At 47.6% G+C, this 21810-nt stretch overlaps 1 protein-coding gene and 1 long non-coding RNA gene across 2 annotated transcripts; one reads left to right on the forward strand and one right to left on the reverse strand.

The window, feature by feature from the left end:
- Positions 1-62: 62 nt before the first annotated feature.
- Positions 63-20998, reverse strand: LOC138997359 (CKLF-like MARVEL transmembrane domain-containing protein 1). The gene is made up of 4 exons (XM_070398938.1): positions 20942-20998; positions 15132-15227; positions 2362-2460; positions 63-332 (listed from the first exon to the last, which is right to left on the reverse strand). Exons 1-4 carry the CDS (start codon positions 20996-20998, stop codon positions 63-65), a joined length of 522 nt encoding a protein of 173 aa, XP_070255039.1.
- Positions 15872-20566, forward strand: LOC138997394 (uncharacterized). Its single transcript, XR_011468929.1, has 4 exons — positions 15872-15890; positions 16825-16891; positions 17439-17579; positions 20196-20566. It is a non-coding gene; the product is annotated as an uncharacterized lncRNA (long non-coding RNA).
- Positions 20999-21810: the final 812 nt, after the last annotated feature.

Below are 21810 nucleotides of genomic sequence, written 5' to 3' on the forward strand. Positions count from 1 at the left end.
GACTGAGCGGCCCTGACTTTATGACCCCACGTGGGCCGAGATGGGTGACAGCGCGCGCGAGCTCAGGGGGTGGTGGCAGCCTCTTTGGCCAGCGAGGGTCCCACTGTGGATGTCTCCGAGGCTGCAGGGTGGAGCATCTTGTCAGGTTCGGGGATGAGTTGCTGGGTTGGTTCTTCCCCGGCCGCCTCCGCCGCTGTCTCCGCTGTCTCCGCCGCCAGAGAGGGTGTGGTTTCGCCTTCCATTCCCAGGGCTTTTTTCATGACCTGCCTCACCATCTTGGTGACCAGGGAGGCATCCACGAGACACACGATTGCCGCCGAGAGACACAAGGACTGTCGGAGACAAGACCATAGCGGGAAGGAAAGGTGGGGTCACTTGGCAGCTCAGGGGCCTTCCTTTTCCCCACCCCGGGTTGCGGGTGGCCGCTTGTCCCCTCTCTGACCCTCCGCCACCGGCTGCGACCCTTCCTGTCATTCCCAGAGAAAGGAATTTTGGAAATGGTCTGATTCACGAGGCACTAGGAAAGGACCAGAGAAGGACACTGGACTTAGGAGGCCCCGGTGGGGTTGGAGTCCTGAGATGGCCCATCGTGGACAGGACTCCTGGTTTAGGTTTGAAAGGGCAGGAAAGGGTTCCCAAGGGGACCGGCTGGGAGGAGAACAACAGGTACTGGGCTGAGGTCTCCGAGGAATCTGGTGTGGCTGAGACCTCTAGAGAGGTTGAGGGAGGAGAGGTGGGGGTCGGACTCAGAAAGCCCTCTCGCTGAATGGAGGGGTGACTGGCCAGTGACCCAGGCTGGGGGCAGGGGGACTAGTGGGAGGTGGTGGGGTCTCCTGCCGTCCAGGTAAGAATTGATGGAGACCAGGCGCTAGGAGCCGCTGGCAGGTGGCAGGAGACGTGGTGGCTGAGTTAGCAAATGGGGACCAGCTCCCGTCTGCCTTGGATGTATCTCTTTCTGGTCACGTCATCCCTGGCTGCATAAATGAACTTTTCCCAGGTGGCTCTTGCCCCATCTGATCTGCGAGTTCCCCTGCGGGGAAAGGATTCTATCCCCAGCACAGAGTTCAGGCCTGGCACAATCCAATGGGATTGGCTCATGTTGACTGATTATGGAATGAATTCAAAGAACTTCAACCTTTTTTGGGGGGATTAATTTCTCTTCCCATGGTTTAATCTCTTAAACCAAAGTCTCACCTCCCCACACCCCCACCATCTTCCAAGCATTTACTCTGCCATATTTTGTGCCCTTCACATGAGGACCCAAGTCTCAGTTTATCCCAGCCTGTGCCATATCTGTACAAATGAGAGTTGTAAAGACTGAGTCCAAACATGCCGAGCCTTGGCCTGGCCTGTGTACTCAATGGTTAGAGCGCCAGTCCACCCACTGAAGGGTCTCGGGTTCGATTCCTGGTCAAGGGCATGTATCCGGATTGCAGGTTCAATCCCTGGCCCCCAGGTTGGGTCGGGTCGGGGCACATGTGGGAGGCAACCGATGGATGTGTCTCTGTGTCTCTCTCCTTCTCCCTCCCTCCCTTCCATTCTCTCTGGAAAGCAATGGAAAAAACATCCTCAGGTGAGGATTAACAGAACAAACAGACAAACAAGCCTAGCTTTGTGTGGGGCACTTGCTGGATGCTGAGAAGTAATTTCCTCCTTTGAACTTCCTTCCTTCCCTTCCTCCCTTCCTTCCTTCCTTCATTCCTTCCTTCCTTCCTTCCTGAATAGGCTGGGTCACTCACTTTTGACAATGCACTCCCTCCTCCCTCACCCTACAATCATTCTCTTCATGTGCTTTTAAAATATTCTCTAGTCCAGCCCGAAAAGTGAAAGTCCTATTTATAGACAAGAATATCTTGTTGCAATGGTTTAATAAATAGTGTATATGATTTTCAAAGGGGATTCAACACTTGCTTTTATCCCTACTTGGAGAATGGGTATTAGAATGAAGATTTTCACGAGCTTAGAATTTGTGTAACTTTACATCTTCTGAAGCTCTTGGTGCAGGAAAGAGAAGGGGTGGTGGTGAGGATGTCCTGTGATTGAAATAACGAAGGTGTGTCAGTTCTCCTTTTTCTTTTTTTAAAAAATATATTTTATTGATTTTTCACAGAGAGGAAGGGAGAGGGATAGAGAGTTAGAAACATCGATGAGAGAGAAACATCGATCAGCTGCCTCCTGCACACCCCCTCCTGGGGATGTGCCTGCAACCAAGGTACATGCCCTTGACCGGGATCAAACCTGGGACCCTTCAGTCCGCAGGCCGACGCTCTATCCACTGAGCCAAACCGATTAGGGCAGTTCTCCTTTTCCAAGAGTCGTGAAATACTCAACTACAACGGAGTCACAGAGGCCTCTACTTACCCCTCCGACATAGAATAAATGCCTCCGTTCCTTTTCTTGCACTGTCAAGATGGCAACTACTGAAAGGAACACCGTTGTAATGAAGCTGTTGATAAGATCCTGTAATACAGAATTGAAAATGATCAACTTGACATGAAAATGTAATTTCATAAAATATTCAAATTGGTCAGTTCCCTATCTAGGGATGGATGTCTATTGCAAACGTTCCCTCTGATTAATATTAAGAGGAACCCCCAGCAGCATAATTCTTACATCTTCCAGAGACACGAGTTTATGTGATTTTAAGGTCCTGGGTTTAATTTCATTAAAGAACACTATCAAAAAAAAAAAAAGCTGACAGCTTTTCCATCAGACTTTTCTTAAAGGCCACAGAAAGTGAGCATGAAAAAACCTAGAGGCTTAGGGGCCTAGCTCAAATTGGCCTTCCCAAAATATGGTTTTCTGAAGCCTTATATTTTAAATTAATTCTGAATTCTATTCTGCAATGCATTTGTTTTAATATAAAAATAAAATTTTAGGCCTGGCGGATGTGGCTCACTGGTTGAGTATTGACCTGTGATACCACCGTCTGATTCCCAGTCAGGACACATGCCCGGGTTCCAGGCTTGATCCCCAGTGGAGGGGCGGCGGTGCACAGGAGGCAGCTGATCAGTGATTCTCTTTCATCATTGATGTTTCTATCTCTCCCTCTCCCTCCCTCTATGAAATAAAAATATTTTAAAAATTAAAATTTTGGATTAGGACTTTACTGATTTAATTCCATTCCCAAAATCTTTAGGTAGAACCGATCCTTTAGAAGTTGGGTCATATTTAGTCTGTAGGTTCACACGTCCTGAGAAGGCAGGAACCCTTCTGGGGAGCAGGCCTGATATTCTGGAGTGAATGCCTGTGCTGTTGTTGACTTTTGCGCTTCCCTAAGACATGGCCACAGTTGAGCCTGCCCTGACATCTGTGCCAACATCCTTCCTCCTGGATTTCAGGACTGGGTTCTTTAACTGCTAAATAAAGGGTGAGGATGAATGGGTGGGGGCACAGCCCGGAGTATAAGGAGAGGCTGGGCTTTGGTGGTGGAGCAATAATGGAAGACGGTGCTCCATGTGTCCGTGGCACCGGTTTGTGGGGAGGGATTCAACAGCCCAGGGCGATGGAATCATGATATGGCCCAGGTAGCTAATTTGAACATGTTTAGCCTTAAAGTGGCCTGACTTAATAGTATCAACCCATCTGGTGTACTTGCCCAGATAGAGCCAGGAGCCTGCCATCCAGTGTATGGAATCACAGTGGCTCTTCAAGGTGCCAAGCTCTTCGCAATCATTATCTCATGTAACCCTCATAAGCACCCTGCACAGTGAGTATCATTGTGAGGCTGTGACAGAGGCTCAGAGGCGTTTATTAAATTGCCTGAGATTGAGTATCTGCCGAGGGGTGGAGTCAGGGACTCCCACATAGGAAGGAAGTGCAGCCTCCATCTTTGTCATTTTCTGTGGAAAGGGTCACGGAGGGTCAACACGGATGGGACAAAAACGGCGGGAGTGCTTTTTGCTGATGTCATTTGCTGAGCTCATTTTGGGCCTGCCGATTCCCAGATGTGTGGCCTGGGGTATGCTCTTTCACCCCTCCTGTGCCTGCATGCTGATTTTTAAGATGAAGCTGATGATTGGGATTCGTTGGGTTGATCTGAGGATTACGTGGCATAAGGAATCTGAAAGCAGCAGGCAAGTGCCTGGCATCTCGTGGGTAGTGGGCGTGCAGCAACACCTAGATTCGTGATATCTGTTCTCAAAAGGTGCACAGAGAGTAAACTTCCAGCAAATGCCAGGTGTTCTTCCTGTTGAGATTGGCAAGCGAGGAGCCTTTGGGTCAAATGTGAACCTGCTTCTCGGAAGGGCACTCGTGTCTATTATTCGGGCACCTGGTGGGTAACACGGTCACGGGGACCTGGAGCAGGGCTGGGGAGGGTCGGAAGTGAGTTCCAGTGCGTTCTATAGGCTGGCCGATCGGTCTGGCTACTGTGGGACAGGTACGGCGGTGTGCAGCGTTGTACCTGAGGACTGTGCAAACTAAGGTATTCGAAGATGTGAACAAGGACTCTCATAGCTAAGAAGCAGAGTGTAGACTTTTTAAGATAAAAGTTAACTAGCCGTGGTCATAGGCCATTGTGAATTTGGATGGAAGTATATTAATCATGATAATGGTAATAAACCGAATGCAGACTGGCCCTCCCCAGCCAACCTCGGATTCCCCATCATGATCCCACTCCCCTCATTGGACGACTGGGTGTTAGGGTTTACTGTGATCCTTCCTCAAAAGGAAGCACTCTCCTCCACGGTCCCTTGGAGCTCATCTCTGCCTTGTACCCAACATTTCTATGGTAGCTCACATTTCTTGAGCACTTACTATGTGTCACATACGGTGCCAAGGTGTTAATACATGATCTCATTTGATTCTCACAACAAATTTTCCTTATCCCCAATTTACAACTTGGGGAAGCAACTTGTGGGGGATTGTTCAGTCAGTGAGTGGCTCTGACCCTCAGCTGTCCGACTTGATTGCCCAGGGCCTTCTCCTGACTAACCCCACTTCCTTTTTTGCCCGAGACACAGACCCTCTTATTGGCCTGCCTCGTACTTGACAAAGACATGTTCTCCTTGATCGGGTAATATTGCAGCTGAGCCTTGCAACACGCAGTAGGACTTCTGGCTGGTTTCCCTGTAAATGCCATCCTTATTCACCATCGGTTCTCTCTCTCTCTCCCCCCCGCCGCCGGCCGTGGCTAAATACCCTATTGATGCAAGTAGCCTCTGCTGAGCGGAAAGGAGGGGCAGGTTTGTTGCTTATCAGCTATTTTCCTTAAAGCTCTCAGGCTGTTCTCTGAGACAAACAAAGCGGTGTCAAATTGTAACTGGGAAAGAAAAAGGTGCTCTACTGTCGAATGCTTATTTTTAAATATCGCTATCAGAAAGAACGTCAAACGTTTACATTTGTTTTACAAAATGTGGAAGTTGTAACAAGCATTTTATACACGGTCAACATTAGGTGGTGGTCAGCTAGCTGCAACTTTCCTTGGTTCCACTTGTGTCTGGAGTTCTCCAAACAGGCGGCGGCGTCTGATCAGAAATCGCCAGAACTGGTGTTTTTCATGCATCTGACTTGAAGGGGACGTTCTAAAGCGGATGCCTCTCACTTTTAAATGTAAGGGCATTGCTGGTGGTTTAGGAATCATCACTTCTATAGAGCTTTATTTGAAAATATGTTTATTATGTTCTTCTAAAAAAAAATTGCTTTCTACTGGCAAAAACATCTGCTTGACCAGGACTCCGTTTCTCTGACCATACTGGGTAATATTTTTTACAATGTAGAAGTGTTCAAAATAGGGGCTGTTCAGAAGACAGTGATTATAGTTCATACATTTCTTGGGTATATTGACAGGTGATACTAGACGATGGTGGCTAAAATTGATAATGAAGTTGAGAAACGAAGAGAGTGACTCCACATTGGGGGCGGGGCGGTATGAGGGAAGCTGTATTCTAACTCGCTCTGCTTCAGAGCTTTGCTGATGAGTCAGGGGCTAGCTGAGAGTTGGATCGGCACCCTCCCCATGGGTGCCAGGGTCCCTGGCACAGCCTTCACCCAAGCGAGAAGCTGCACTTGAGACTGGGGTGTGGATCCCCAAGCCCAGGCTCCATCACATCTCCAGAGGAGACCCTGCCCAAATCGGGTCCCAGAGTCTACAGACCTCAGTAGGTCATCTGGGCGAGGCCAGCGCTCGGTGGTGCTGTCCTGCTGAGGGTCTAAGGCTTAATTCCTCGGACTTTCTACCTCCCTGCTGGGGACTCTCATCCTTAGCCCTTTACCGAACAAGGGTGGGAATAAGGGAACCAGGAACGTTCTCTTCCTGTGAGCCTTTAAGGAAACTGACACTTAAAATCAGTACTCCTGCCCGGCCGGTGTGGCTCAGTATGAGAGTCGACCCATGAACCAAGAGGTCACCGGTTCGATTCCTGGTCAGGGCACATGTCCCGATTGTGGGCTTGATCCCCAGTAGGAGATCGGCAGGAGGCAGCCGATTGATGATGTTTCTATCTCTCTATCCTCCCTTCCTCTCCCTCTAAAAATCAATAAAAACATATTTAAAGTCAGCACTCTGTACCCTAGTCCTTTGCCCCCTGGGCACTAAACCATCTTGCCTGGAGGGAAGGGCAGAAAGTGGCAGCTGGGCCAGCTGGACCCCTGTAGTGTGTGGGCGGGGCCTCAAGCCCTGACAGTGTGAACCCGGCCACGTGTTCTCTGGCTTGCTGCACTGACCCTCCTAAAGGTCCCAGGTGACTCCTGCAGCTTGATGCTAACTTGTCTCCAAGTCTGACTGCTCCTGAAGTTTCACTTAGTCACCTCCTGGGCTGATACCAATACTGTCCCTAAGCCCGCATATTTTAAATCGGGCCAAGGCCTCCCTGCGGGAGCTATTTACCCTCTGAGCAATCGCCTATATTCATGTCCTTCATCTAATGGGATCTGAAAGGGCAGATTAGGAAGGAAAGGAATGGATAGGAGAAGAGAATAGTTTGGGATCTTGTTCTGATGGGTGTTTTGAGAAACCTTCCAAGTCAATTAGATCACTCACCACCTGATCCACTATGATGGTTAGTATGTGGCTGCTTAGTATGTGGGCTGCTAGTTAGCTGGGCATCGGAATAACTGGGCAAGCGTTGTGGTAAGACCAAGTTTCCCAACTATGAAGCTCCTGGGAGTTCACCAGGCGTATCCCCTTGCTGGTCCAGGCCCTGGCCTGCACCCTGGAGGACAGGAGCGAGGAAAAACCAGGGGCTCGGAGTCGCCCTCTGGGCTCCCGGAGCCATCCACAGAAAAGAGAATGCTCTCGCCCAGGCAGAGGTAGCAAAAGGGGGCCTGGCTTGATCAGAGTTCACCAAGGCCTGCAAAGGTACAGAGCTGGCCTGAGCTGCCCGTGACCACTGCGAGAACAGCTCCTCTCCCAGGACCTTCGTGGTTCATGCTTAGGAGACCCACCTCTGGCCTCTGCCTAAGACACTCCCTGGATCGCCCTGGGCCTCGCAGCCAGGCATGGGGCCTTGAGGCTCTCTCCAGCTTCATGGCAGTTGACGGGATCCTCCTGCCCACGGCTCTGACCTTGGTGCTGTGGGGCCCTCAGTCACCACTCCCAAGGCCTCCCCCCCCCCAACATCCCTAGGACAATCAGTCCATCCTTGGCTCCAAATCTGAAGGAAACCAAGAGGAAACAGGACAAGATACAGAGAACACACAATTCTGAGACTCTGGGGAGAACAAAGATGTAGGGAGGATGGAAACAGAGAAACCATCACAAGCAACAGGGCAAAAAGCCCCGAAGAACCTGAGCTTCGGAGTCTGCCAGACCTGGGTTCAAATCTGAGTTTCCACGCCTACACATGACCATGGGCAACTCAACCCTTCAGTCCAATGTTCTCCCCTGTCAGACGGGGCATGGGGGGTGACTACAACCTCATCAGGCTATTGTGAGGATTAAACAAGGTGATACACATGAAAACGTATCTGGCGCATGGCATGTGCTCAGAAAGGTACTTTACCTTCCCTTCTCGGACATTTCCGTGGACAGAGATTTCAGTTTCCCCCGAGAAACCTCTCCCTGGTTAGAACTCTCCACCACTAACAGGGTCTTCATGTGTCCAATGGGAGCTGCCCAGAGCTTGCTTTGTCTGCTTCCTGTCGCTCAGCACTCGGTGGGACAGAGCTCAGCAGCCTTTTCAGAAAATCCCTCAGACACTTGAAGAAAACATTTGAGTTTTAGCTCCCTAGCAACCAATTCTACCTTAAGGCTAGAGAATGGTTCTGTTAGGGAGCGGGGTGTGGACGAGGACTGAGCTCAGAGTGAGGATTGTCCGCAGTGCGAATCCAACTGGTAAAAGCCACCCTTTGAGGGAAAAGAACCTTCTTGGGTCTGCTGGACACTTCGTAATGAATCTTTACTGGGTGCCAAGCGTTGTGGTAGTTGCTTTAAACACATTTAAGTATCACAGGAGCCCTGTGAGGCAGTGATGATGATCACACTTTTCCTTCCCTGATGGGGAAACTGAGGCTGGCGTTCACAGAGCCAGGAACGAGGCCCACGTCTATACCCAAACAAAACTGAATTCCCTCTCTAGTCTGAGGTTGCAGACTCAGGCTCCACAGTAAATAGCGTTGATCTGAGACCGGAGGGATTAGCTTCAGGAACTTCCAGTTGCTAAAGACTCTGGGATGCCGAAGCAGCTAGAACGTGCCATGTCCTTTCCTGAATACTCTACCATCCGGCACCCTTTGGGGAGTACGGACCCTTAACACACATGGAAAGGTTGACTCCTGCAACCTTTCAGACCATTTTCTATACCTCTGCCGTGTCCGCTCCTGCTTTTAAGGGGCGTGTTTATAATGTTAGAGAGGGTGCTGTTGGAAAAGTGGAAGCCGCGAAGCGCCACATGTTCAGAACCATAATGAGGGGGAAGCAGGTGTGTGTGTGCTGGTTGCCCTGTAGACAGAGGGGCCCAAGGCTAGTTTCTCCCCGGGGACAGGTAGCACCCTCACTGGCAGAGCTCAGCTCTGTCCTTGTCCAGAGAGATAGCTCTGGGTGTTTTCACGTAAAGAGGGCCTCTACTCTGGGGCCGAGGGCAAAGCTTATATTGGAATGATGAAAAGGAACACTTACAAGTAAGGGCCAGTGTATATAAGTCAGCAAGTGGTGAAGGGTTAGCATATATATTATAATAAATAAAATAACGATGAAGACTTCCAGAACTGTGATTGCTATGAACGAGTCTTGGGCTTCAGAGATGATGAAACAAGTTAATGCTGCTATGAGGAGACCCTGCAGGAAAAGAAACAGGTTTTGTTTTAATGCACATGGACGATTAAAACACACACACACACACACACACACCATAAATTGTCAAATGCAAATCTGATTATATTGAAATTGCCTGTATTGTCTTGAACATACACTTTATTTTAAAAAATTTTTGTACTTTTAAGAAATGAAATAATACACACAAATAATGAAAATGCACACAGTAGAGGAGGGTAAAAAAATGTCAGTTCCTTTCACCTCCCTTAACCCAACCCTAGTCTGTCTCCTTAAAAGTAGCCACTGTTAACAGTGTATATATATATTTTTTTTACCAGAAAGAAGTATGTATATACAGATAGAGAAAGTAGATATTGATTCTGATAGAGTAAGGGAGAAGTCTAGCTTGCTTTCTCTCCAAATAGCTGCGGATGATACCAACATCATTTATTGGGAAACACCATTGTTTCCCCCACTGACTTAATAGCCAGGTTTTATTATTCACTAAATTCTCAGGTGAATTGGGTCTTTCTTGAGACTGTTCTCCTCCATTGATTAGATGATTTCTTTTCTAGTACTTTTGAAATGACAGGAAATTTGTTTTATATCGTATTATCTGACCTTCCCATACTCATTCTCAGATTGTTTTATGCCTCCCATGCTTGTCTTGGTCAAGTTCCCCAATTAAGCCTTTTGGTAGTATTTTTATTGGAGTTTCATTTAATTTATAATCTGGAAAAGTTATTGCAAAATTTGGTCTTGCTATTCAAGAACAAAGTGTGTCTTTTTTTGTTATTTTAGTGGCTTTTAAATATCTCTCAATAGAATTTTAAAGTTTTCTTCATATAGGTCTTTCAAATTTGTTTCATTTAATCTTAGATTCTTATTTTGACTACTGTTGTAAGCAAAACTATTTTCTTTTATTTGAAGTGCTTGTTTGCTCATTTCTACTAATGAGCTAGTAGAAGTTACCTTATTCTAAACTGTTTCCCAGTTGACTTGGAGTTTTTTAGATATCAGCTGGAAGAAATGATATATTTTGTCTCTCTTTTCAAAATGTTCTTATTTCTTTTTCCTAATTGTGATGACTAGTGGTTCCAGAAAAATATTAAGTAACAGCATTGATAGTGGGCATCCTCTTTGTTCCTCATTTTAATGGGAATACTTCTGATGTTTAATTTATATGATGCTGACTTTTGGGTTTGTTTTTACAATGTCAGTGAAATACCTATGTATTTCTATTCTACTGGTCTCCTCTCTCTCTCTCTCTCTCTCTCTCTCTCTCTCTTGAAATCAGAGATGAATGTTGAATCTTGTCAAATGTGTTTTGGATGCTACTAGTACTATTTTTTTCTCTTTGTACTTATGATAATATGGTGGATTAGTTTAATATGATTTTAATATTGAATCATCTTATGTTTCTTCGTGGTGTAATTTTCAAAAGTTCTGATGAATATTCTCTGCTAATATATGAATATTTATGGCTTTGATACAAGTGAGATTTCCACTTTGATTTCTTTTTCTGAACTTCGTCAGGTTTTGATTATCACTGCTCTATTGACTTTCTAAAAATAGTTCAGAAGTGTTTTTTCTCTGTTCTTTGAAAAACTGTGAATAGTATCAGAATTACATCCCCTGAAGGCTTGAAAGAGTTAACCCGTGCAGACATCCGGCCGGATGTATTTTTGAAAGATACTCGTTTGATACGTTCTCATTTTCTTCTGTGCTCATGTTGGGCTGTTTAGGTTTTTCTCTTCTCTGGGATCACTTCTGGTGATTTGCATTTTCCTAGAAAAATCAACTATTTCGGCCAATTATTCAACCTGATTTGGATCTTTTCCGTTTTATCGGGGTTTGAGATTATTTTCCCTTTCTAGCTTCTAACTTTGGATATAGGCCCTCTCCTCCCCCTGTGCCCGTTATATTGGCCAGAGGTTTATCAACCTTATCGGTCAGTTCTATTATTTGTGTTTGCTAATTTACACACTTCTCCTCTCATCTTCCTTGCTTCCCTAATTCCCTTTGTGAGGGGAAACCCGAGAAATAGAAAAGTAGGACAGGAAAAAAAGAAGCCAGCTTTCGTAGTAAGGTTCAAGTGTGTGTAAGGAACAAGAAGGGAGGAGGAGGAAGGGTGAGGCAACCTGGGGCGGGGGGTGGGGGGGGGTGGGGGGGGTGGGGGGTGTGTGAAGAAAGGGGACATCTGTAATACTTTCAACAATAAAGATAAACAACAACAAAACCAAGAGGAAAGTAGGGAAGGTTTCCTAAGGCCAAGGCAGGTCTGCGTCTGCCCTGCTTGTGCCCAGCCTCTGCCCAGCCGAGTCACCAGCTCTCTCTACTCACCAGCCGCACGATCTTCAACGCTCCCGTGGGTGAGAAGAAAAAACGCTTGATGCTGTCCCTGAACCTGGGTGGGACCTTGGTCCGGCCCGCTGCGCGCTTTTGGATCGCCGCCTTCTCCCACTCGCTGGGGGCCGCCTGTTCGCCTGGCTTCTGGTCTGGGGCCTTCTTGGGGCCTGCGGGTTTCCCTTTGGGTCCTGGGTGCACCGAGCGTATGGACGGCGTTGAGCGTTTGGGTTGATTCTTTGCGGGTGCGCTGCGCCCGGGGCGCCCCGAGGCGCTGTCTTCAGGTCCCATCGCTTCAGAGGTATACATGGTGGGCCCCGGGCCTGGCTCTGTTAGGTTGGCCCTGCGCCTCTGACCCTGCTCTGCGGCCGCCGGCTCTCCCACGGCCCCCCGGCGTCGCGCCCCAACGGCTGCCGGCTGCCCACCCCTCGCGCGCACCCAGCTCTCCCTGCCCGAGGGCGCACCTGACTCTCCAACCACCTCCTGGGCACCCGGGTTGTGCCCTTGCCTCGCGTGGGAACTCAGGGTCGCACCCCCACCCCCCCACCTCCGTGCTACCAGCCAGCCAGGTGGCCCCGGGCCCCCCCCCCCCGCCCCGCCTTGCCCCAGGGGCGGACAGCCCGGCTGATGGCATCCAGGCCCCCGCAGCGCTTGGAGGGCGCAGTCCAGGTGACGCGCTGGGCGATCTCTTCCTCCGGCTCCCATATGGAGACGAAGGTGAAAGCAACTGCAGGAACCACGTGGAGAAAATAGATGCGTTTAATACTGGGAAGGTCTATACAATGACACAGTTTATATTTCGTCGTGAATAGCTTTTTTCTGATAGGGACCGCTTGGGTTAAAGAGAAGCTTCCGGTAAATGAGAGCCGCGTCCGCGATGCAGCACACCACTGCCAGGAGGCCGAACACCTGGAGACAAGACACAGCGTCACTGCCGGCCGCCACCCGACTCTGTCTCCAAGGGGTCTGCCCACCGGGCCCCCTCTCCTGCTAGGGCACGGGGATTGCTGATACTATGATGGGAAGAGAACTCAGAGACCATTTTAATATATTTTATTGTTGTTGTTTTTTTTTTTACAGAGAGGAAAGGAGAGGGACAGAGTTAGAAACATCCATGAGATAGAAACATCGATCAGCTGCCTCCTGCATACCCCCCACTGGGTATGTGCCAGTGACCAAGATACATGCCCTTGACCGGAATCGAACCTGGGACCCTTCAGTCTGCAGGCTGACGCTCTATGCACTGAGCCAAACCGGTTAGGGGCAAGACTATTTTATTCTCCCTAGTTTTCCCAGTGCCTGCCCCGAGAAAGGGAAAATACCATGTAAGTGAGCAGAAGTGCTATTGAAGTGGTGTGGGCTCTGAAATAAAGACTGGTCTGGATCTCTTGATTTGCTCCAGGAATGTACTGTTTCAAGACCTACTGCTGACATTTAGTCATCAGTCAACACGTCTATCTCCGATGGTCCACTGTTTGCCTTTCCTGCTGCAAACGCTACTGGAGAAGGTGTCAAATTTCACACCAGCTCCAAGATGAAAAGGTGGTGCTCGTAGCTGTGATGAAAGCTTTGGAGAATAGGAGTGATAAGATTACCTCAAAGGCTTGGCTCTGTTCACATAAGGGGCGGGACTCTAGGCCGTGGGAAAATAAAATTGAGGTCAAGGGAATGAACGAGAGTGTGGTCTTCAAGCACGCTGACCGCTATTCGAGAGCTGGTGCCTGGGCTGGAGAGGGGGCACTCCTGCGTGCTATTTGCTCAGCTCCATCTAAAGGCCTGGAAGTCTGGTTTTCTGGCTCCAGACACTGCTCCATTTCCACCCTGAATCTTGAGCGTGGCTTCCTAGGTTCTGACCACATGAAGTACCTTCTACCTAAGCTTTCATGACTCTGGTACTCTCCACACATTGCTGGTTCCTCCCCCTGGGAAATCCTGCCTCCGCACTTTCCCCCTTGATTGCTGGCAAACTTTGATTCCACAGCCAGAGTGTAGTAGCTTCCTCTTTTCTGTGCCCCAAAACACTCTGTCGACAGCTCACATACAGCTGTTCACACTTTTGTCTCCTGCATTAGGCTCTAAGTAACTTGAGGAAAGGGCTCATGTTCTAGTCCAGTGCCGTCCCAAAGAAATAAAATGTGTCCCCAAGCCTGGCCAGTGTGGCTCGGTGGTTGAGCACCAGCCTATGAACCAGGAGGTCACGGTTCGATTCCTGGTCAGGGCACATGCCCAGGTTGTGGGCTTGATCCTCAGTAGAGGGCATGCAGGAGGCAGACAATCAGTGATTCTCTCTCATCATTGATGTTTCTATCTCCCTCTCCCTTTCTCTCTGGAATCAATTTTAAAAAAAATGAATGAATGAATGAATGAATGAGTAAATAAGTGAGTGAAAGTGAATCCTATGCCTGAGTGGCCCCTCTTTCTCCATAGTAGAGGGTAAGATTATCTTTAAAGACCACTGGGGACATTGCTGTTCCAGCACTGTTTCATTTCTAGAGTAATTCCCATCCCTCATGAAGTTGCTTAGGGCCTAATAAGGGAGAGAAAAAGCCATGCATTCTGACATACATGGCTATCTGAGAGCGATCAGTTCTCCTAAGCGGTCCATACTATGAAAAGACAAGGAAGTAGGAGGGAGATTTATTTAATAACTTTCTAATTCACTTCTCTAGATCAGAACCTAGAAAAGCCAAATGATTTTGAACCTCCTATAAGAAATCTCAGAAGAGTATCAGATGGGACTGTTTTGACATTTTTTTTTTTTTATTTTGCCTTCCTTGCTTTCCAGGATAAAGTCTGGCTACACTGATTTGTGTCTCATCAGAGTTCAAAATCATTCTTTAGTTAATAGGCTTCGTACCACGATCCCCTTATCACGAGACATCTATTATATTCCCTCTGAGGAAGGATCTAGACAAGAAATAACTGAGCTCAGAATAGTCTGTCTCACCTTAACAAGTGGTACGATTTTTTTTAAATGTTTTATTTTTTTAAATAAATATATTTTCATTGATTTCGGAGAGGAAGGAAGAGGGAGAGAGAGATAGAAACATCAATGATGAGAGAGAATCATTGATTGGCTGCCTCCTGCATGCCCTACACTGGGGATCGAGCCGCAACCTGGGCATGTGCCCTGACTGGGAATCGAACTTTGACCTTCTGGTTCATAGGTCAATGCTCAACCACTGAGCCTCACTGGCTGGGCAGTATGTATTTCTATTTTTTTTATTTTTAAAGGGAGAACTATGAAAGTTATTCATGGTGTTTTTGCTTGACATCAAGCTTCTCAAAGCTAAGTATTATAACTGATTCTCGTAGCTTTTCTCAGTCTAGGTTTTCTCAGCCTAGTCTAGCCCTACATATCTATGAGGAAAATGTAGGAGCCTCATTATTTAGTTAACTTCATTTTTATTGTGACACCATATTCCTTCAGGGCATATATTCATACAAAAAATATTAAGCCACTGGGTGCTATAAGACCTGGGAGGACCAAGGATGAATACAGTATAGCGTTCTGTTCTTGTATTTTTTTTTTTTTAAATAAATTGAATTCTGATCAAACCTAAAGGAAGAAACCAGAAAGGCCTCCACTTACCCCTCCAAGGACCGTATATTTCGTGGTTTCTGGTATCAGTGCCAACACAGATATGATTATCATGAATATTGCTGCTACCAGTGAGTTGAGAATATCCTGAAAACGCAGAATAGAAAGGTCAGCTTTACATGAAGATTATACACACACACACACACACACACACACAGTAGGAAAAAAGAAGAATGAGCTCCCCAAAGATATACATAGTTCCATTTTATTAAACAAATTTATTTAGTGTTTATCTTTTTAGAAAATCAAACCGCTACAGTAAAATGACACCTATATTGTGTTTGGTCTACAAGGACGGCTAGTCGTCCTCTTAACCTAGAATACACCAATCGTTGATTTACTTAACAGGCTTATTTATTTTTTACTTAAACGTAGTTGGAGGGAAACTCCTCTGGTTAGGAGTGGACGACCTAACACGTGGGAGGTTTAAGGTAGAAAGGTGCATTGGGCAGTCAGGATGCCCAGTTGTAACAACGTGAGAAGTGCGAAGTGGTCAACACTGTAAACCAAACCACTTGATAATGTTACTGAAATGCAGTTCATGAAACTAAAAGCAGTGCATACTTAGGAGAAATTTCTTAATTTTCAGGAAGAAACTCCCACACATCTGCATGCGATGGTTGGCCAATTGTGCTCTCATTTCTGAGGAGGTAGCTCATTCATGATGTCTTGAAAGGAAGCATTCCCCTTCTGAACTGTGGCTTTATGGGGTTGCAGCTTACGTTTTGAATGGAGGATAGTGTGGGAAAGGTAAGTCACCTCTATTCTGGAATCACTTATGTATGTTTACAGGTAACTAGAGACAGGAAGGAATTAACACAGAAATATCAAACGTCAGAACCCTGGTAGCTCAAAAAAGTAGTGATTCCAAAGAAAGCAGGAGAGAAAGAGGGTCAGTGGGGGCAGGTCAAGATGAGGTACACTTAGGAAGAAAACACTTCTCATTTGCAGGATATACTAAGACTACCTGCCCCAGGTCAGTGTCCCAGGTCAGGGCCCCTCGGTGCCGGACACCTTGCTCTGCTTCAAGGCAACTGACCAGGCAGCCCTGCTTCCTGGAGTGACTTGGGTGTGTGTGTAGGAAAGGCCTTGGATGAAAAGGCCTTAGTGTTCTAGATTCTGCAGAGAACCACAGGAAAAAGGAGGGTGCACCTGCCCGGGAACATGGGTCTCCCTTGGGTCCTCTCTGGTCTTTCTCTGGCCACTCCTTTTTCTCGCCCCATATGTTGGTATTTCCCAGTTTTACCTTCAGCTTCCTCTACACTCTCAGAGCCATTCAGGCCAGTCCCCAAACTTATTTTCATCCCAAGGGAATGTGATGACTCTCCAAGCCGCAGCTCTAACTCCTCTCTCCTAAGCTTCAGATCCTTCCTGAACATTTCCATCTGAATATCCCACACGCAAGGAAAACCTAGTATTTCTCCAACTGAACTCACCACCTACCACTCTCCTTGATCCTTCCTCAAACCTAATCTTCCTCCTAGACTGCCTATCTCATTTTCCTCTTAAGATAGTTATTCAAAGGGCAGGCATCCTTGATTCTCCTTGGTTACTCAGTCCTACCCATTCCACCTCATTAACATCCTCTTTCTCTCCCTCTCTCTCCAGCTGTTATGACCATAGTTCAGGCCTTTGTCAGTTTTGTGCCTGGATTGTGGTAACAGACTTTTTTGTGATCTCTCAGGCCTGCCTCTAGTTTTGTTCCATGTCAAGCCATTATGGATCCTGTCGCCAGCGCCATCTCCTAAAATGTAAGTTGATCATGTCACTCTGCTACCTGATCTTTCTTTAAAAATATTTTTTTAAAAAAATTGATTTCAGAGAGGAAGGAAGAGGGAGAGAGAGATAGAAACGTCAATGATGAGAGAGAATCCTTGATTAGCTGCCTCCTGCACACCCCCTACTTGGGATGGAGCCTGCAACCTGGGCATGTGCCCTGACTGGGACTTGAACTGTGACCTCCTGGTTCATAGGTCAATGCTCAACCGCTGAGCAAAACAGGCCGGGCTGATACCTAATCTTTCAAAAGCTTCCACCGGCCTTTGGGTTAAAACCCAGGGTATATAACACCTTGTGTGCTCTGACCTCCTACTGCCTCCCAAGCCTCTACTCTTGCCCCCTCTCTTCTTTCCAACTCCATACTCCAGCCATTCAGAGCCACCTGCAGGTCTTTGAGGGCCATGCTCTTTCTCTCCCCGCCCCCCACCCCGCCCCCTGCCCCTTCGCATACATGGCTCCCTCTACCAGGAAAGCCCCTCCATCCCCATATCAGTCTGCTAACGACTTTTCATCCTTCAGCCCTCAGCTCAGGCCTGTTATGATTGGTCCCGTTCCCTGCCTGCGTGCCTCTACACCCTCCTGGGTGCACATCTATCACAGCACCTGTCACACTGAATTGCTCATCCACCTTTCTTCCTGGCGACACTGAAAGTTCCTCAGGTACAAGATTTGTGTTTTGTCTTATTAAAGAACCCATCACAGAACCTGGGATGAGCAGATACTGAACATTTGGTGACTAAATGAATTCGTTAGATCAAGAGCAGAGAGGAATCTGGGTATCGTAGTGGAGTAATAACTTAGTTGACCATATAGCACCATCTTGAAAAGATTACAGTATCAGCAAAGTGTGATCCTCAGAGATGTAGAGACCACTTTCAGTAAGCTACCCATAGTCCACTCTCCCCCTCAGTGCATTCTGTTAAATGTAGGGCTCCAAGTTTGTTACCTGTAAGAGGCTCCAGAGAATTATTAGTTTGGAGGAAAATGCTAAAATGTGTTAAGTTTTAATAACCCTGGAAAAGCAGAGTATGAAGAGCAACTAGTCCAGCTTTTCGAGCACAAGATTAAAAGGATGTGGATCAAGTTCATCATCTCCTTGAGGAAATCCTTGGGATCAGTTAGCTTAGGCCTTTCTGCCACTAGATGATGGTATGTACTCTGAGGACCAACTGATGAAGGCTTTTCATCTCTTCTCCTAGACCTCCCTTGAGATAGGTCCAGCTCTATAGTGTGGATGAAGGAAGAGTTTGGAGGGATGCTGTGAAGGTCCTAGCTAATTCCAAGCTTCACCCTTTTGGGATTTCTCAGCTTGTAATTAGCCTGAAATGATCATCATTGGCCTTAGAAGGTGGTTTCAGAAGGTACCACTTGAAGGCATGCTTCTGGTTTGAGAATAGCTCTCAAGTCCTCTTTTTTAAACAGGGGTTATCAGCTTGGAGATCACTTCAGGAGGAGGAGACAGGTGCAGCAGAGGATCTTAGGAGGGAGACCTCTGGAGATAGGATGTTGTGGAGAAGACTTGAGAGAGGAGACAGAGTTGAAGTCATTCATTTTCTCCTAGACCAGCGGTTCTCAACCTGTGGGTCGCAACCCTTTGGGGGTCGAACGACCCTTTCACCGGGGTCACCTAAGACCATTGGAAAACACATATATAATTACATATTGGTTTTGTGATTAATCACTATGCTTTAATTATGTTCAATTTGTAACAATGAAATTGGGGGTCACCACAACATGAGGAACTGTATTAAAGGGTCGCAGCATTAGGAAGGTTGAGAACCACTGTCCTAGAACCAGCTTAGAGTGCAGACTGCAGGACCAGATACACCTTAACTAATATCTTCCACACGCCTATTTTGACAGTGTATAGAACTATGTGGGCACTCCACCGGGCAGTTATTCGTAATGTTACAAATGTGGCAGATGAAATCCATATGCTACTAAATAAGGCTCTACAAGATGCGTTAATGACTGCAGACTTTTAAAAATAAGATAATTTTGTGCTTTATTGAGCCTCCCAAATTATTTTGATTTTCCATTTAGTGACCAGGGATGTGTAAGATATAGATACTGTGTATTTGCCTCCATCTCTACCCCCCAATTTTAAATGCAGCATGCATTTAAGAGGAAGATAAAGATTAAGAATGCTGTAGACTTAACCATGACCTTTAATTTAAATGTTTTAAAAAGATTTATGCCCTAACCGGTTTGGCTCAGCGGATAGAGCGTCGGACTGCGGACTAAAGGGTCCCAGGTTCGATTCCGGTCAAGGGCATGTACCTTGGTTGCGGGCACATCCCCAGTGGGGAGTGTGCAGGAGGCAGCTGATCAATGTCATCGATGTTTCTAACTCTCTATCCCTCTCCCTTCCTCTCTCTAAAAAAATCAATAAAATATATTAAAAAAAAAAAAAAGATTTACACTTAGGTGAATTCTCCTGACAGAAGGGTCAGCCACATCTCCTTCGGAAGGAGTTCAAAGGGGAATTTATGTGCTGTGACTACCCTGGCTCCCTGAGAATCTCCCCCGGGGACAATACAGGGCACCTTAGCACTGGGTAGTGTTTCTCCTTCCTACGTGTATCAGAGATACCTTACAGGCTTAAGAAAACGAAAGAAGAGAGTTTATTAAAATGTCTCACTAGGGCAGGAAGAAGTAGTTAATTTTAACGATGAAACTGAACACTTACAAGCAAAGGCCAAAATAGAAAGGTAATTATTCGATCAAGTCTGAGCATATATAAAATTATGAAAAATAAAATAATGGTGACTTCAAATCCAGTGATAACAATGTATGGTTCGGGGGCCTGTGTGATGATGAAAAAGGTCATAGACGTCGCCGTTAGTGCCTGTAAGGAAAAAACACACGGATATGATTTGTCAGTGATTATTGAATACAGGCGTAAGCTGTTAAAAAAATGGTCATTTCTAAAATACCCAAATGAACCGGTTTCTGCCGTACACACATCTAAAAGGCATGACTGAAATGCATGGATGTGTGCATACGGCAGAAAACCATTTATCTAGCTATTCACGACATTCCCTATAGCGACTCACCAAGTGCTCATCTGTGCCTGTTACCTTTGCTTTCTGGGAATGCACCACCTTCCCAAGTGGCCATGTAATTTGGGGAACTTCCCCAATATAAAATTCCTCCTCATCGTAAGCAGAACTGCTTCCCTGTAGTAACTTTGAACTATTTCCACCCCACCCCCTATAGGTCACTGCTTTAAAATTAAATTTTTTTCCCTCCCCCCTTTTTCTTCACCTCCTTCAGCACAGTCTCCTATGGCAGTTTCCACTTTAACTAGCCGGGTCACCTTCCTCCCCACGAGGATTCATTCTCTCCGGGTGTCTGTTCAGAACTGACCGCGGTGCTCCTGTGGGCCCCACACTCCAGGCTCTGGGCTGAATGAGCCCTGAGCTCGGTCACATCAAACTTCTGACCCGCAGTAAAGAAGCACCACATCCGCCGAAACCGGTTTGGCTCAGTGGATAGAGCGTCGGCCTGCGGACTAGGGGGTCCCAGGTTCGATTCCGGTCAGGGGCGTGTACCTGGGTTGCGGGCACATCCCCAGTGGGAGATGTGCAGGAGGCGGCTGATCGATGTTTCTCTCTCATCGATGTTTCTAACTCTCTATCCCTCTCCCTTCCTCTCTGTAAAAAATCAATAAAATATATTAAATTTTTTTTAAAAAAAGCACAGGATCCCCCTAAACCCCTGAGTCTTCTTACCTTGCTGGCTTCTGAGTGGTACAAGTGCAGCTGCCTCACCTGGTAGCCTGGGGACCTGGCTTGGGGTCCAAGCGCAGGCCATCCAGGTAAGTAGGCTGACTTTGCTTTATGAGTGTGCAAAGACAGTGCCTTATCGCTCTCCTTCCCGCTGGGGATGCCTCGCCTCTAGGGCGGCCTTGATAAAAACAAGGCTGGAAGAGAAGACGGGGCATTCTGCTTCCTACTTGACACCCATCGCTGCCCCTGAGCACCTTGCACTCCGCCCTCCACCCCGTGGCCGGCGCTCACCAGCCGCAGCATCTTCACAAAGCCTTTCACGCTACAGCAGAAAGGGCGATGCTCCATGGCGCCCGCAGACCCAGCAGCAGCACTGGCCCTTCAGCTCCCCTCCACCAGCCCCCCTCCACGGGGCCTCCTGCGGGGGCCGCAACGGCAGCAGCCGCCTCGCACCCCCGCCCCCACCCTTCCAGGCGAGGGGTCCCCTTCCCGCTCTCACGCGTGCACGTGTCTGCACGGCCCGCACTAGCGCGCATGCGCCCTGGCCGGTTCTCCCTGGCAAGCTGCATTCTTGCAAAGTGCCAGCCCCCTGTGAGCACGCGAGCACCGCCCCGCCCTGCCAGGTACCGATGGCGACTGCTCTCCAGCTCTCCCCAGTAATTTCCCTGTCAGAAAGCCTCCCTAAGGGAATGGTGGGGAGGTGAGGGAGGGGGGGTCCAGGAATGTTTGTCCTGCCACCCCATACTCTGATACTCTGGACATCTCAAATGCAGTCGTCTGGAGTAGCCACCATCACCCTCTCCTCATAGCATTTATCATTAGCTGATATTGTAGATATCTTTTAAAAAATATATTTTGATTGATTTCAGAGAGGAAGGGAGAGAGACAGAAACATCAGTGGTGAGAGGGAGTCAGTAATCGGCTGCCTGCTGCCTGCACTACATGGGATCGACCCTGGCTGGTGTGGCTCAGTGGTTGAGCATAGACCTATGAACCAGGAGGCCCCGGTTAGGTTCTGGGCTTAATAATATAAATTGCACAAAAGCAGGGACCTGTCAGTCTGCTTCTCTCCCTGCAGGATCCCCAGGACCTGGCATATGGTAGATACAGAATTTGTGTTGTCTGACCCCGGTGAGGTTGAAACGGCCCTGGTGAGGTCG

Source organism: Myotis yumanensis, unplaced genomic scaffold (assembly GCF_028538775.1).
Source record: "Myotis yumanensis isolate MYYU_CA2020_CCGP unplaced genomic scaffold, mMyoYum1.0.hap1 SCAF_18, whole genome shotgun sequence".
NCBI lineage: Eukaryota > Metazoa > Chordata > Mammalia > Chiroptera > Vespertilionidae > Myotis > Myotis yumanensis.